Source organism: Mustela nivalis (assembly GCF_964662115.1).
Source record: "Mustela nivalis genome assembly, chromosome: 16".
In the NCBI taxonomy this organism is placed as follows: Eukaryota; Metazoa; Chordata; class Mammalia; order Carnivora; family Mustelidae; genus Mustela; species Mustela nivalis.
In genome coordinates, this window is record NC_139035.1 from 35,806,311 (window position 1) to 35,824,200 (window position 17,890).

Genomic DNA, 17,890 nt, shown 5'->3' on the forward strand with positions numbered 1-17,890 from the left:
TGTCACCTGCAAATAGTGAATGTTTGGCTTCCTCCTTGCCAATTTGGATGCCTTTTCTTTCTTTTTGTTTGATTGTGTGCCTAGGACTTCAGTACTATGTTGAATAGAAGTGGTGAGAGTGGACATCCTTGTCTTGTTCTTTTTTTTTTTTTTTTTTTTTTAAAGATTTTTAATGTATTTATTTGACAGAGAGAGACACAACAAGAGAGGGAACACAAGCAGGGAGAGTGGGAGAGGGAGAAGCAGGCTTCCTGCCCAGCAGGGAGCCTGATGTGGGGCCGGATCCCAGGATCCTGGGATCATGACCTGAGCCTAAGGCAGACACCTAATTACTGAGCCACCCAGGTGCCGCCCCTTTGTCTTGTTTTTGACCTTAGGGGAAAAGCTCTCAGTTTTTCTCCATTAAGGATGATGTTATCTGTGGATTTTTCATAAATGGCTTTTATTATGTTTAGTATGTTCCCTCTAAACCTGATATTTTATTGTGAATGGATGTTGTACTTTGTCAAATGCTTTTTCTTGGTCTGTTGAAATTATCATATGGTTCTTAGCCTTTCTCTTATTGATATGATATATCATATTGATTTGCAACCACGCTTGCAAATTAGCAATAGATCCTACTTGATCATGGTGAATGATTTTTTTAAATGTACTGTTGGATTCAATTTCTACTATTTTGTTGAGGATTTTTGCATCTATGTTCATTGAAGATAGTGGCCTGTAGTTCTCTTTTTTGGTTGTATCTTCTGGTTTTGGTTTCAGGGTAATGCTGGCCTTATAGAATGAATTTGGAAGTTTTCCTTCCTTTTCTATTTTTTTAAAAACTTTTTATTAATATATAATATATTATTAGCCCCAGGGGTACAGGCTTGTGAATCTCCAGGTTTACACACTTCACAGCACTCACCATAGCACATACCTTCCCCAATATCCATAACCCAATCACCCTCTCCCTACCTCCCTCTCCTTTGGCAACCCTCAGTTTGTTTTGTGAGATTAAGAGTCTCTTATGATTTTTCCCCCTCCTGATCCCTTCTTGTTTCATTTTTTCCTTCCATAACCCCCAAGCCCCCAACGATGGCTCTCAACTTCCTCATATCAGGGAAATCATATGATAATTGTCTTTCTCTGATTGACTTATTTCTCTCAGCATAATACCCTCTAGTTCCATCCACATCGTTGCAAATGGCAAGATTTCATTTCTTTTGATGGCTGCATAGTGTTCCATTCTATATATACACCACATCTTCTTTATCCATTCATTTGTTGATGGACATCTAGGTTCTTTCTATAGTCTGGCTATTGTGGACATTGCTGCTATAAACATTCGGGTGTACGTGCCCCTTCGAATCACTACATTTGTATCTTTAGGGTAAATACCCAGTAGTGCAATTACAGGGTCATAGGGTAGCTCTATTTTCAACTTTTTGAGGAACATCCGTGCTGTTTTCCAGAGTAGCTGCACCAGCTTGCATTCCCACCAACAGTGTAGGAGGGTTCCCCTTTCCGCATCCTCGCCAGCATCTGTCGTTTCCTGACTTGTTAATTTTAGCCATTCTAACTGGTTTGAGGTAGTATCTCATTGTGGTTTTGATTTGTACTTCCCTGATGCTGAGTGATATGGAGCACTTTTTCATGTGTCTGTTGGCCATCTGGTGTTGTCTTTGCTGAAATGTCTGTTCATGTCTTCTTCCCATTTCTTGATTGGATTATTTGTTCTTTGGGTGTTGAGTTTGGTAAGTTTTTTATATAGATATTGGATACTAGCCCTTTACCTGATATGTCGTTTGCAAATACTTCTCCCATTCTGTCTGTTGTCTTTTGGTTTTATTGACTGTTTCCTTTGCTGTGCAGAAGCTTTTGATCTTGATCAAGTCCCAGTAGTTCATTTTCCCTCTTGCTTCCCTTGCCTTTGGCAACATTTCTAGGAAGAAGTTGCTGTGGCTGAGGTCAAAGAGGTTGCTGCCTGTGTTCTTCTCAAGGATTTTGATGGATTCCTTTCTCACATTGAGGTCTTTCACCCATTTGGAGTCTATTGTGTGTGGTATAAAGAAATGGTCCGGTTTCATTTTTCTGCATGTGGCTGTCCAGTTTTCCCAACACCATTTGTCGAAGAGACTTTTTTCCCTTGGACATTCTTTCTTGCTTTATTGAAGATTAGTTGACCATAGAGTTGAGGGTCTATTTCTGGGCTCTCTATTCTGTTCCACTGATCTATGTGTCTGTTTTTGTGCCAGTACCATACCATCTTGATGATGACAGCTTTGTAATAGAGCTTGAAGTCTAGAATTGTGATGCCACCAACTTTGGCTTTCGTTCCCAACATTCCTCTGGCTATTCGAGGTCTTTTCTGGTTCCATATAAATTTTAGGATTATTTGTTCCATTTCTTTAAAAAAAATGGATGGTATTTTGATAGGGATTTCATTAAACATATAGATTGCTTTAGATAGCATAGATATTTTCACAGTATTTGTTCTTCCAATCCATGAACATGGAACATTTTTCCATTTCTTTGTGTCTTCCTTAATTTCTTTCATGAGTACTTCATAGTTTTCTGAGTACAGATTCTTTGCCTCTTTGGTTAGGTTTATTCCTAGGTATCTTATGGTTTTGGGTGCAATTTAAATGGAATGGAGTTCTTAATTTCTTTCTTCTGTCTTGTTGTTGATGTATAGAAATGCACTGATTTCTATGCATTGATTTTATATCCTGACACTTTACTGAATGCCTGTATGAATTCTAACAGATTTGGGGTTTTCCATGTAAAGTATCATATCATCTACAAAGAGTGATAGTTTTACTTCTTTTTTGCCAGTTTGGATGCCTTTAATTTCTTTTTGTTGTCTGATTGCTGAGGCTAGGACTTTTAGTACTATGTTGAATAGCAGTAGTAATAATGGACATCCCTGCATGTTCCTGACCTTAGTGGAAAAGCTCTCAGTTTTTCTCCATTGAGAATGATATCTGCGGTGGGGTTTTCATAGATGGCTTTGATGATATTGAGGTATGTATCCTCTATCCCTACACTATGAAGAGTTTTGATGAGGAAAGGATGCTGTACTTTGTCAAATGCTTTTTCAGCATCTATTGAGAGTATCATATGGTTCTTGTTCTTTCTTTTATTAATGTATCAGACTGATTGATTTGCGGTTGTTGAACCAACCTTGCAGCCCTGGAATAAATCTCACTTGGTGAATAACCCTTTTAATGTATTGTTGGATCCTATTGGCTAGTATTTTGGTGAGAATTTTCACATCTGTGTTCATCAAGGATATTGGTCTGTGATTCTCTTTTTTGATGGGGTCTTTGTCTGGTTTGGGATCAATGTAATGCTGGCCTCATAAAATGAGTTGGAAGTTTTCCTTCCATTTCTATTTTTTGGAGAATTTCAGGAGAATAGAAATTACTTCTTCTTTAAATGCTTGATAGAATTCCCCTGGGAAGTTGTCTGGCCCTGGGCTCTTGTTTGTTGGGAGATTTTTGATGACTGCTTCAATCTTCTTACTGGTTATGGGACTGTTCAGGTTTTCTATTTCTTCCTGGTTCAGTTGTGGTAGTTTATATGTCTTTAGGAGTGCATCCATTTCTTCCAGATTGTCAGATTTGCTGGCGTATAGTTGCTCATAATATGTTCTTATAATTATTTGTATTTCTTTGGTGTTAGTTGTGATCTCTCCTCTTTCATTCATGATTTTATTTATTCGTGTCCATTCTCTTTACTTTTTGATAAGTTGGGCCAGGGGTTTATCAATCTTATTAATTCTTTCAAAGAACCAGCTCCTAGTTTTGTTGATTTGTTCTATTGGTTTTGGTTTTTGGTATTTTGTTTCTATTTCATTGATTTCTGCTCTAATCTTTATTATTTCTCTTCTCCTGCTGGGTTTAAGCTTTCTTTGTTATTCTTTCTCCAGCTCCTTTAGGTGTAGGGTTAGGTTGTGTATTTGAGACCTTTCTTGTTTCTTGAGAAAGGCTTGTACTGCTCTGTTTCCCTCTCAGGACTGCCTTTGCTGCATCCCACAGATTTTGAACTATTGTGTTTTCATTATCATTTGTTTCCATGAATTTTCAAAATTCTTCTTTAATTTCCTGGTTGACCCATTCATTCTTTAGAAGGATGCTCTTTAGTTTCCATGTATTTGGATTCTTTCCAAATTTCCTCTTATGATTGAGTTCTAGCTTCAGAGCATTGTGGTCTGAAAATATTCAAGGAATCATCCCAATCTTTTGATACTGGTTGAGACCTGATTTATGACCCAGGATGTGATCTATTCTGGAGAATGTTCCATGTGCACTAGAGAAGAATGTGTATTCTGTTGCATTGGGATGGAATGTTCTGTATATATCTGTGATGTCCATCTGGCCCAGTGTGTCATTTAAGGCCTTTATTTCCTTGTTGTTCTTTTGCTTGGATGATCTGTCCTTTTCAATGAGGGGAGTGTTAAAGTTCCCTACTATTATTGTGTTATTGTTGGTGTGTTTCTTTGATTTTGTTATTAATTGCTTTATGTAGTTGGCTGTTCCCATGTTAGGGGCATAGATCTTCTTGTTGGACAGACCCTTTGAGTATGATATAGTGTCCTTTCTCTTCTCTTATTATAGTCTTTAGCTTAATATCTAACTGATCTAAGGATTGTCACCACAGCTTTCTTTTGATGCCCATTAGCATGGTAAATGGTTTCCCACCCCCTCACTTTAAATCTGGAGGTATCTTTGGGTCTAAAATGAGTTTCTTGTAGACAGCATGTTGATGGGTTGTTTTTTATCCATTCTGATACCCTGTGTCTTTGATTGGGGCATTTAGCCCATTTACATTCAGATTAACTATTGAGAGATATGCATTTAGTGCCACTGTATTGCCTGTAAGGTGACTGTTACTGTATATTGTCTGTTCCTTTCTGGTCTACTAGTTTTAGGCTCTCTCTTTGCTTAGAGGACCCCTTTCAATATTTCCTGTAGAGCTGGTTTGGTGTTTACAGTTCTTTCTGGACCTTTTTATCTCTCTTTCTATTATCAATGATAACCTAGCTGGATATAGTATTCTTGGCTGCATGTTTTTCTCATTTAGTGCTCTGAATATATCATGCCAGTTTTTTCTGGCCTGCCAGGTCTCTGTGGATAAGTCTGCTGCCAGTCTAATATTTTTACCATTATATATTACAGACTTCTTGTCCTGAACTGCTTTCAGGATTTTCTCTTTGTCACTAATACTTTTAAGTCTTACTATTAGATGATGGGGTGTGGACCTATTCTTATAGATTTTGATGGGATTCTCTGTGCCTCCTGGATTTTGATGCTTGTTCCCTTTGCCATATTAGGGAAATTCTCTACAATAATTTGCTCCAATATACCTTCTGCCCCCCTCTCTCTGTTTTCTTCTTCTGGAATCCCAATTATTCCAATATTGTTTAAATTTATGGTATCACTTATTTCTCGAATTCTCCCCTTGTTGTCTAGTAGTTGTTTGTCTCTCTTTTGCTCAGCTTCTTTATTCTCCATCATTTGGTCTTCTATTCTCTCTTCTGCCTCACTAATTCTCTCTTCTGCCTCATTTATCCTAGCAGTAAGAACCTGCATTTTTTTATTGCACCTCATTAATAGCTTTTTTGATTTCAGCTTTGTTAGATTTTAGTTCTTTTATTTCTCCAGAAAGGGTTTTTATTTCTCCATACAGAGTATCTCTAATATCTTCCATGCCTTTTTTGAGCCCAGCTAGCACCTTGATAATCATCATTCTGAACTTTAGATCTGACATATTACCAATGTCTGTATTGATTAGGTCCCTAGCCTTCAGTACTGCCTCGTATTCTTTTTTTTTGTAGTGTGAGTTTTTCTGCCTTGTCATTTTATCCAGATAAGAATATATGAATGAAAGAACAAAACACTAAAGGGGTGGCAAAGACCTCAGAAAAATGTACGTTAACCAAATCAGGAGACCCCAAAACATGGGGAAAAAAAGGGGGGTAAAAAGAAGTTTAAAAAATAATGAATACTGTTATGCTGAAAATAAATAAAAAATAAATTTTAAAAAATAATAAATAAAAAAATAATAAAAAAGAAGTTTAAAAAATAGAAAAGGAAAAAAGAAAAAATATATATTAGACTGGTGAATAGAACAGAACCACCCACTTGGTTTGGGAGTATTTTGGTCTCTTAGAAGAAAGTACCTCCCAAAATTTTAAAAGAAAAATACTTACATACATACACATACAAATACGGATAAACATGATGAAGGGACAGAATATCACTGTAAAGATGATGATTTTTAAAAAATGCTAAAAAAGGAGTTGAGAAGATAAGCTGGTTGGGAAAAAAAAGAAAAAGAAAGTGGAGAGAATTTGCTCAGTTTGGAGACCAGAACAAACCCTGTGCTAGATTTAGGGTGTATTTTGATCTATTAGGAGAAGTTGTATCCCAAAATTTTTTAGAAGAAAAAACCCTATGTGTATACAAAAGATAAAGTTAGATACAACGGAGGATAAAATATGACTATAATAATAAAAGTTCAAAAAGATTTTTTTTAAAAAGGTATTGTTAACATAAACTAAATAAAAAAAATAATAAATAAAAAAATAATAAAAAAGAAGTTTAAAAAATAGAAAAGGAAAAAAGAAAAAATATATATTAGACTGGTGAATAGAACAGAACCACCCACTTGGTTTGGGAGTATTTTGGTCTCTTAGAAGAAAGTACCTCCCAAAATTTTAAAAGAAAAATACTTACATACATACACATACAAATACGGATAAACATGATGAAGGGACAGAATATCACTGTAAAGATGATGATTTTTAAAAAATGCTAAAAAAGGAGTTGAGAAGATAAGCTGGTTGGGAAAAAAAAGAAAAAGAAAGTGGAGAGAATTTGCTCAGTTTGGAGACCAGAACAAACCCTGTGCTAGATTTAGGGTGTATTTTGATCTATTAGGAGAAGTTGTATCCCAAAATTTTTTTAGAAGAAAAAACCTTATGTGTATACAAAAGATAAAGTTAGATACAACGGAGGATAAAATATGACTATAATAATAAAAGTTCAAAAAGATTTTTTTTTAAAAAGGTATTGTTAACATAAACTAGTTAAAAAATGTTAAAAAAGTAAAAAGTAAAAGTCAAAAAATTAGAATAAGAAAAAAATAAAATTAAAAAAATTTAATTAATTTTGCAAGACTAAAGAATAATGGGGAGAAAGCCATGAACTCCATGCTTTGCTTTCCCCTTCTCGTATTCCACTGTTCTCCTTGATCAGTGAGCTTGGTCTTGGCTGGATTTCTTGCTGATCTTCTCTGGGGAGGGGCCTGTTACAGTGATTCTCAAGTGTCTTTGCATGAGGTGGAATTGCACTGCTCTTGCCAGGGGTCAGGCTAAGTAATCCTTTGGTTCACTCGAGAGCTTTTGTTCCCTCGAGAGCTTTCCATAGAGCTCTGGAAGACAGGAATGAAAATGGCGGCCTCCCAATCTCTGGCTTGGAGGAGCCAAGAGCTGACTGAGAGCTCAGGGCTGCACTTCTTGGTGCGCCATCGGAGAAAAGCACTCAATCACTCCCATATCCCTGGGCTCCGGCCGTGCTCTGAGTTCACCCGTCCTGTGACCGAGAGCTTCTGTCTCTGACACACAGCCCCCCTGGAGTCTCCAGACGCAGTAGATTCCTACCGCTCTTCCAGGGGGTTCTCCTTGGATCTTGTGGGGTCCCTGCTCAGTGGTCTGACTGTGCCACAGATCACAGTTTAAGGTAACTCCTCTGCTCCGTCTCTGTAGCTGGCTTCTCCCCTCTAATACCTGTGAGCTCTGAACTACACTCAGACATTCACGATCCTTCTGTGACCCCACGGGATCTTAGACCACACTGTCCCTGTAAGGGATCCGCCTCTGCTTATCCTCTGGAGCGATGTCCCTCAGTGGAGCAGACCTCTTAACATTCTGATTTTGTGCTCTGTTGTTCCGCTGCTTGCCAGGAGCGGGCCCCTCCCCTGTGTTCCCGTTGCTTTGGATTCACTTCTCCACGGGTCCTACCTTTCAGAAAGTGGTTGATTTTCTGTTTCTAGAATGGCTGCTCTTCTCTTCGATCTCTTTTTGGATTTGTAGGTGTTTGGAATGGTTTGATAACTATCTAGCTGAACTCCTGCTACCTGATGTCATCTCAGCCTGCTACTCCTCCCCTCCTTTTCTATTTTTTTGGAATAGTTTGAGAAGAATAAGATTTTAACTTTTCTGTAAATGTTTGGTAGAATTCACCTGTGAAGCCATCTGGTCCTGGGCTCTTGTTTGTTGGGAATTTTTAAATCACTGATTCAGTTTCTTTGCTGGTAATTGGTCTGTTCGGATCTTCTTGATTACTCTTTATAGTGCTAGTTTTTATCCTAGATGTTATATAAGAAAGTTTATTTTTAAAAAAACTGGGTAGAACACTTACTATGAGATTAAAAAAACAAATTTAAAAAAAATGTATAAAATAATATTGTTAACTGTAGGCATGAGACATTCGTGTAAAGAACTTTATATGAGAAGAAACTTTTTATTTTTTATTTTTTATTTTTTAAAGATTTTATTTATTTATTTGACAGAGAGAGATCACAACTAGGCAGAGAGGCAGGCAGAGAGAGAGGAGGAAGCAGGCTCTCCGCTGAGCAGAGAGCCTGATGCGGGACTCGATCCCAGGACCCTGAGATCATGACCTGAGCTGAAGGCAGCGGCTTAACCCACTGAGCCACTCAGGCGTCCAACTTTTTAAAAAGATTTACTTATTTTACAGAGAGTGCGCACATAAGCACAATAGAGAGGGTGAGAGGAAAAGAGAGAATCTCAAGCAGACTGCCCACTGTGTGTGAAGACCTATGCGGGGCTTGATCACATAACCTGAGCTGAAACTAAGAGTCAGATACTTAAACAACTGCACCACCCAAGTGCCCTGAAAATAAACTTTCATAAAATGTTTAGGCTTCTTGAATCTGAACAGACTTAGTCTAAACAGCATTTAAACAAAATCTAGAGTAGGTTAGATGTAGACAAGGTCAAAATAGCTGGAGTCATTTTCCTTGGAACAGAAAAGGTTCAGAGATGAATGAAGTCAGGTCATGGATAGAAGTGAGAGCCCAGGATAGGCTAGAGGTGAGAGAGTGCAACAGTGAGTCAGGGCACACAAACTGGTGGGGAAGCATAATAGTGCAGAGACACCATGCTTCTTGAAACATATCGAAGCTGGTATCAGTGTCTTATACTGACTATAAAATCTTGATGGCAGGGCTCAGCTGTATGAAAATGGTGGCTCTGCAGCTGACTGACAGAGTCAAGGGGCCTTTCTATGGCCAACTCTGTGGCCAACTCTCCCCAGTCCTTGGCAAATTCTGGCCTAAGACACAGCTTGACCCATTCGGGGTTCATGAAGACTTTTCGTTAGGTGGATGCTAAGTTCTTCAGGTCTAGAAGATCTAACAATTTAAGAGGATTTTATCCACTTTAGATCCTTGTGTGTACCACTGGGAAGAACTTCCCATCATTAGCACCATTCACTGGGCAAGCTGCTCTTCACTGGGCACCTGTTATTGAAAGTCCTGATGTTCAACCATGTGGGCATGGGCTTTGAGCATCCTGTAATCTGGTAGGAAATATCTGTAAGTACAAGAAAGCCTATAGGGTAATGTGTAATAAGGGTGTTAGTGCTCCTTCCTCATATATAATGTAGATGGTATGATGCTAGAATTGATATTATCAAATATTTAAATGAATAGGCCATTTAAAAAATCTTACAGATTTTCATTTATATGCCTCAAATGTGATGACTGTATAAAAATAGTGTCACATTAAAAGCAGTGTTTGAAAAGGAAGCAGCTCATTTTCCCTGATTTTGGATCCTGTTAACAGGGAAAAGAAGTTTCTGTTGCTTCATAGGATGTGAAGGAGCTCCAGGTGGCCTTAACCTTGGACAGTCTTCCCTGGGTCCTCTGGTGCCTTCTTCAGGCTGTTCAGTTTTAGCTCTGGAAGCTTTGTGCCCTTTAATTAGGCATCCTTACTTCTGTCCTGCTTCTTCTAGCTCTGGGATTTTTCTGACTAAAGTCTGGAGGTTCATTTTGGATTATTTTAGAGTCCCCTGCCCTTTCCATCTTGACCAGTGGAACAGAGTTATTTTTTATATTTTATTTTTTATTTGATAAAGAGAGACACAGCAAGAGAAGGAACACAAGTTTTGGGGAGTGGAAGAAGTGGCTTTCTCTGCAGGAAGCCCAATGCGGAGCTTGATCCCAGGGCCCTGGGATCATGACCTGAGCGGAAGGCAGATGCTTAATGACTGAGCCATTCAGCACCCCATGGAACAGAGTTCTTCACCACTTAGTGTGGTTATATGCCCCCTAAATACTTTTATATGGTATTGCTAGCATATACACCCCACTTCTTGAAGGGTGTGTATATATACACACTTATATACATATATATTTTCTAATATATTCATGTATATATATTTTTCTACACACACACACACACGTATGCACACCAGCTTTTTTTTTTTCTTGATTGCTATCAGATTGCTATCTAAGAATGCTACAATTTTATACCCAGTTGTTTCAGTACATGTGATTGTAGTCTAGTTTCCACAAGTCTGAAGAACCCTGATTGGGAATGAGACACAGTGATTCCTGGATTTTTTCTTGTAAGACATGTGGCTTTTGAATTTGAACCACCATTTGCCTTCACCCAAACTATATATTCCGAAAATGGCTCTCTGTTTCTTCTGGCACAGAGTTACCATTTACAGCCACACTCTCCATTGTAGTGACATCCTTGTATAACATGGCAAGTGCCAGGCAATAATATTTTTTGCCAGTACTTCTTTAATGCTTAGTTATTTCCTTCTCAGAAGCTCACAGATAACGTGCTCAGCTGCAGCAACCTGCCCTGCAGGATTTCCCACACATGGAGGAGGACGCTCTGGGGGTTGGACAGCACATGGCCACCAGTTGTCTTCTCGGGGCTTCCATTCCCACTTTGCCCTCTGCCTTCTCCTGTGAGCACTGCTCTGCCAAACCTGCAAAACCTCCCACCTGCTGAGGCCAGTGTGAATGGGGCCACCATCTGGCCCAGGTCTGTGGTTCCCCATTGGGTTTAGGGCACAGAGGTCAAAGTGGCCAGGAAGCTTGAGGAGAGAAGAAAGGTGGTAGAGCTCCCTGAGCCCTTGCTGCAGAAGTGAGTCATTCTCAGCGGGGTTAGGCAGAGGCCTTTGTGGGCCGTAGCATGTGTCTCCGACCTCACATCTAGCCTCCTGAGCATCCACAGCCTGTGTTTTTCTGTCTGGAAAGGCACAGTACACACCAAGAGGCCATTGTAGCCTGGGGCCCTGATGGTTTTATTGTTTTGTTTTATTTTTTTATTAATAGCTTTGTTGTGATATAATTTACATAACATACATTTCACCTACTTGAAGGTACAGTTCAGTGGCTTTTAGGATATTCACAGATATGTGCAACTATCCCCACTGCCAATTTTGTAATATTTTAATTATCTCAAAACCTAAAGGAAACCTTACCCTTTAGCCACCACTTCTGTCATTACCCCACCCCCTACCTCTCCAGTGCCAGGGACCTACTAATCAGCTTTCTATTTCTGTCTCTGTTATCTTTTTCTGGACTTTCATATGAATGGAATAGAATACGTGGTTACTCATGACTGGCTTATCTCAGCATAATGTTTCAAGTTTCATCCATGTTAAAAAAATAAAAGATTCACCCATGTTGTAGCACGTGTCACTATTTCATCCCTTTTCATGGCAGCATAATATTCCATTGTATGGGTAGACCACATTTTGTTTATTTGTCTGTTGATGGATATTTCGGTTGTTTCATCTTTTGGTTGGTGTTGATAATATCACTACAAATATTTGGATATAGGTTTCTGTGTGGATATCTGTTCTCATTTCTCTTGGGTATATACCAAAAGTAGAATGGTTGGGTCATGTGGTAACTTTAAGTTTATTCATTTCAGGAAATGCCAAGTGGTTTCCCAAAGTGGCTGCACCATTTTTCTTTCTTGTCAGCAGTGTATGACAGTTTCTCACTTTGTTGATCTGACTTTTTGATTTTTAGCCATACTAGTGGGTGGGTGTGGGTGTGAGCTCATGAGGTTTTGGAAGAATTTGGGGAGGATTCCCCCACCCCTTTTTTTAATAAGATTTTATTTATTTATTTGCCAGAGAGAGAGAGAGAGAGAGAGAGACGGAGTGTGAGCACAGCAGGCAGAGTGGCAGCAGAGGCAGAGGGAGAAGCAGGCTCCCCGCCGAGCAAGAAGCCCGATGTGGGACTCGATCCCAGGATGCTGGGATCATGACCTGAGCCTAAGGCAGCCATTTAATCAACTGAGCCACCCAGGCGTCCCAGATTTTCCCTTTCTAGTAGTTTTGAAATCCATTATATATAATTATATATAAATACATACTATAAATATAATTTAAATGCATAACTATATACAAAATACTTTTAAATGTAGTGTCTTTAGAAGAATGGCTGACAAGATGTCCTATTGCCTATCACAGTAATAAAGAAGATTTCAATATTTGCTCATTCAAATATTCTTACTGCTCCAAACCAACGTGGGAAACTTTGTAATGCATGAGGGAAGGGGATGGAAGGGGATGGGTGGGATGTGGGAGCAGGTGGGGTATTTTCAGGGACAGGAGATTGCCCTATTGCTTATCTGAGTGTCTCACAGCTCCCCCGTCTTTCAGGAGGACTGGCATTGGCCCATGTGCTCTTCTTCTATCTGAAGTACTTGGTGCTCTTCGGTGTCCCAGCTCTGCTCATGCGCCTGGATGGACTCACGCCGCCACCCCTCCCTCGCTGTGTGAGCACCATGTTCAGTTTCACAGGGATGTGGAGGTCAGTAGTTTGTTTTATTAAAGGCTTTTGGGGATGTCCAGTGGGAGGAGCCATGGCTTGGCGAGCTTCAGAGGGTTTGGGCCACCATCCTTTCTCTGTCCCTGACTCAAGCTACACTTGGCACTCAGCTTTCTTCATCTGTCTAATAGGATGACAATCTGTGCTTTCCGAACAACTCAAAATTACTGCCAAGCTGTGAAGATAATGTGAGATAGGACAATTTCTCTCCAGGTCTATGTACAAATGCACTTAGGCTGATGTGTAAATGGTGTCTTACTAACTTGGGATAGGCTGCAGTGGATTATTTTATTGCTTTCTGTTTTTCTTGAAAATGACCTCTGTCCATGTGGGACTGTCAGTTAAAAACAACAGAATTAGGATAATAGAATAGGTCCCTGTTGGCATTTACTAGCTCCCAGATCTGGGACAATTTACTAAATTTCTCTAAGTTTCAATTTTCTTCTTTCTTAAATGGCAATAATAATAGTGAGGGTGATTATACCCATATTTGAGAGTTGTTTTGAATATTAAATAAGCTGATGTATTTAAGGCATTTGGCACATAGATGTTTACAAATGTTAGCTTTTTATCCTTTTATTGTTCCTATACTTGATGCACATGGATAGACAGATGTGTTTTCTGAGTTTTCTTTCTCTTCTTGATTTTTCCCCATAAACGTATGGCTGGCCTGGAGTCTTTGTTCCAAAAGATCCCTCAGCCCCCTGCTGTTTCCGATGTTCTCCAGATGGGCTTGCTTGCTGCTGTGTGTTTCTTATCACCTTGAGTGTGTAGTAAGTGACAGGCTTGCTTTTGCAATTACGAACCTAATGGAGGAAGCTCAGTCTGGGGACCTGCTCACTCGTGGGGGTCAGCATGTCTTAGGCACCTCCATTTCCCCCACCCGAGCCTCATCCCTGCTCGGAGTTGCTGTTCTGGCTCATTCACATGGCACTTTTCATCTTATATTTCATCTCTGTAGGCAGTAGATAGAGGACCCAGGTAGAGGAAGAGCTCAGTGAATATTACCATATCTGATGTTGCTGTTAACAAAGGTGTAGGTAGCCTGCGACAGGCCGTAGCAGCTTCCATAGCAGCTGATTCTAGATGCTGAAGTTTTTTAAACCTCTGAAATGCATTTTGTTATTGGTTCAGTTTGCTTCTTGGGATTAGAAATTTCATATGGTTATTGCAAGTAATGTTAGAGGATTACTTTGATTTGTCCTTAATTACGTCAATTATCCCAGGTTGCCCAGTTTTAATGGCAGGGTTGGAGAATGTTAGCAAAGGGGTTTTCTCTAGTCAGGGGGACACAGCGGGGTTCTTTGTTAAAAGGTGATCCTGTTAACTTCTGACTTACTCATAAAATTAATTTACTAAACAAATGGGTTGGGACCCAGCACAATTTGGGGTCTTATCTCCAATGACTGGTGTGCGCCTAGCATGGTTCTTCTGCCTCCCTGTGAATGCTTGCCCTCATGCAGGTCTTAGGAAGCATATACTCCTAAAGGGCTTCTTGTGTTAATTGGTATAATGAAAACCCATGACTCTTGGGCAGGCATGCTAGACCCAGGCTCCTTGCCCATAGAGCTCAGCCCACTGATGGTCACAAGAGGCTGTTTGGACTGTTGATTGTATTTCACATTCAGAGTAGTTGTCTTCTTGTCCTTTATTATTTTAATTAATTTTTTGGGGGGGGTCCAATAACCTCTGTTGTCTATACACAACAAAAGCAGAGAGAGCGTATCTGCCAAGACCTTTTTCATTTTCGGTTAGAACTAGATTCAAATCGTGTAGACTAGAGGTTGTGGAAACATTCCTTCCTCCCTCCCCTTAAAGTTTTAAGACAGATGTGGGCGAGAGAGTGATAGGAGATGCTGTGAGCTGGAAGCTCTGGGTGAGCCCGGGGAGTGATGCGGTTCTACGGGGAAGTGTTTACGAGAGCTTGTGATGTAGTGACAAACATGGTCTTTTCTGGGAGTGACCTAGACTTTTATTTATTTTTATTTTTAATTTTTTTTCAGAAGATTTATTTATTTGACACAGAGAGAGAGATCACAGGCAGAGTAGTAGGCAGAGAGAGAAGGGGAAGCAGGCTCCCCACTGAGCAGAGAGTCTGATTTGGAGCTCGATCCCAGGACCCTGAGATCATGACCTGAGTGGAAGGCAGAGGCATAACCCACTGAGCCACCCTGTCAACCCAAGACTTTTAGCCTGGCTTTTCCCCCTCAGCTTACATGGGGTAGGTTTTTCCCTTCACAAGTTTTAGTTTGCTAAAGGGTTTCCCAGTTTGCCTGTTATACTTAGAAACATCTTGGTCTTTGTTCTTGTACACCGTGACCATGCCTCACTAAATAGTTGAATTTAGGAAGGGAGGTCAACTCTGCACTACAGTGCACAATTTAAGGCTCAGAAGAAATAGTTTTGAATTGAAAAAATAAACCTTATAGCTTCGCTTTTACACTGTTTGCAGATATTCCCCTGTCCTAAAGAGGAAGTTTATCCTGTTCGCATTCAGGATCTGGTAGCCTAACCCTATAGCAGCCCTGATCCCCACTCTCTAACTTTTCTCTGTAAAATGCACACTGAAGGAAAATAAAGTTTTGAACTTGTAGTTTCTGTTTACATCTAGCTTTATCTTAATATTCCTGAGCCATCTATCGAAGTGTTGCCACAGACAGGGAATTGCCTCCTCCTCCTGGATAGGGGTCTGGAAGGGACTGAGTCACAAACAGATGTGAAAGCTGGCCATGCACATTACTCTGGGCAGTGGCAGCCAGTCATACAGTGACACAAAGGGAAGGGTGGATGGGAAGTGGAGGGAAGAAATTTAAAAACCGTGTTCACAGAATGTCTAGTGGTTACCTGACCTTCTAGAAAGTCCATACTGAATTTGGTTTATTTATTTATTTTAGCCTTTATTTAGTTGAGACAGCAAGAGAGAGCACAAGTCAGGAGGAGGGGCAGAGGGAGAGGGAGGAGCAGACTTCTCATTGAGCAAGGAGCCCAATGTGGGGCTCGATCCCAAGACCCTGGGATCATGACTTGAGCCGAAGGTAGATGCTTAATGGACTTAGCCACCCAGGTGTCCCTGGATGAGGTTTAGAACTGGTGATGAGAGATGAATTTTTAGCCTCCCATTTTAAAGGCAGCTTATACACCTGAACACCGTGCTGACTGATTACAGCATATTTCAGTCTACTTACCAGTGAGAGAAGACTTGAAGCCAGCAGCCTACTGTATCAGGAGTCTGAGCTCTACATCATAGAACAGATGACACTGGCCGTCAGCAGAGAGATAATGTTTCTTGACATGCTAGTTCAAATTGGTCACGAAAAATTGCAATTTACCCAGATAGCCCAGACCCGAAAGGTAAGACCTGGTGGGTTTGTTTATTTATTTTTTTTTTCCCCTTCTAGCTCTTTTCTTTTTTTATAATTCCTGCTCATATATTTAGTGGCATAACAAAACCCTAAGGAGTACTTGTATTCCCACTTGTGTGATTTTTCTGTGACCTTACAGACCTGAGAAATTGAGAATTTTCTGCTTAATTTTTAGATTTCATGTTTTAATTTAGGTAGGCTGAGATCTATAATGAGCATCATTTGCTGGGAGTCATTAAAGATGACATTGCATGTCCCAGGTTTCAAATTAGAAGTCTGATCATGTTCCTCTGATTTGATTTTTAGCTATGGAAGCAAAGTGTGCAAAGTGATAGAATTTCTCATGGTGGCTGGTGAGTTATAGGTCAATTTCAATTATCTCAGGAATTTTGCACAGCTTGCCCTCTGCCGTTTTTGAATTATGGTGCTCTCAGGTCTTCATAGGCAAACTCATGCATCACTGCCTAACCCAGAGAAATTTGGGTACTGCTAGACCTTAATCTGTGGGGACATTTTGGAATTGGGGCTGAGGTGGAGCCTGAGCCTCTTCTTTCGGTGGGAAATTGATGGCATGAATTTTTAGGTCAATAGAAGAATTTAGGGCCTGGGTGAGAGTTGGTCCAGGTCTGTGGTAGATGATGAAAACTAGCTCTGCAAACTGCTGCCTTTGAATCATTTCTGACCTCAGGCTGCAGGACTGGATGGTGAGCGAGGAGTTGGTGAAGGACACACCTTGTCCACCAGCCCCGCTGGGGGAACATAACATAAACATGAACATAAAGATGAAAAGGGTACCATTGATATGCGTTCACTATTTTTGCAGGCAGCCTACTAACCAAGATCTTGTTACTAACTGTGTGACTTGGGTAAATAATTAAAATGCTCTGGGCTAACCTTTTCATGTCTAAAATCGAGATAATAATAGCACTTGGCACACAGGGGCAATGTGAGGGTTGACTGAGCCTGATGTTCAGTAGGTCCTCGGGAAGGAGTAGCTTCTAAGTATTTTTTTGCACTTGAAAATCTAGCAAAGCCGGAGCTAACTGAGAAGTCAGCCTGTGGGTGTGTGGTATTGGGGAAGCAATGGGCAGTGATCGGACTGGCCGAGGAAAGGCTCCAGTCCAGCTCTGAGCCTGGGATGTGACAGCTCAGAGATAAAGGCTGTGGTGGAGAAATCACGGGCTCTCTGCCCTCAGAGGAGAAATGGATCCACTCGATTCTCAGTTTTCTCTACTGTTGAATGAAAGAAAGACCTCTCGTCTTTAGATGTTGTCTATATTCCCTTCCATTTCTGTGTTTATATGATCCCCAGCTGTATTGGATGGGGAGGACCACCAGGCCCTGGGGGTGGAGTCTTGTCTCCCTCACCATCCATGCGGTTCGTCAAAAAGCCATTTAACCTTTTAATACCTCAATTTTCTGAGGCAGTAAAATAAAGCTCACCATAGGACTTGCCCCCCTGCGTTCTTGCAAGGCTTCAGTGAGACCAGAGCTAATGCAGGAACACAGGGCAGGTACACTGTAGACACTACGATGTTAGCCAATAATCAGAATTACAGATGTGTGTGTGAACTTCATACTGTGTGTTTTGTTTTGTGTTTTAAATTTCCCAGAAAAGACAAGCCCAGTGGCATGGGCAGTGGAAGGAGGTG

General features: G+C 40.3%; 1 protein-coding gene across 5 annotated transcripts in view; it reads left to right on the forward strand.

Annotated features, from left to right (window-relative positions):
* HHAT (hedgehog acyltransferase) overlaps positions 1-17,890 on the forward strand; it is a 341,891-nt gene that overhangs the window by 131,750 nt on the left and 192,251 nt on the right. For all 5 annotated transcript variants that reach the window (XR_014303674.1, XM_082701866.1, XM_082701867.1 and 2 more), the window contains one exon: positions 12,708-12,858. Coding sequence is in view for 4 of the 5 variants with exons in the window: in XM_082701866.1 (XP_082557992.1) it covers positions 12,708-12,858 (151 nt within the window). In the remaining variant the exon portion in view is untranslated. The remainder of the gene's footprint in view (positions 1-12,707; positions 12,859-17,890) is intronic.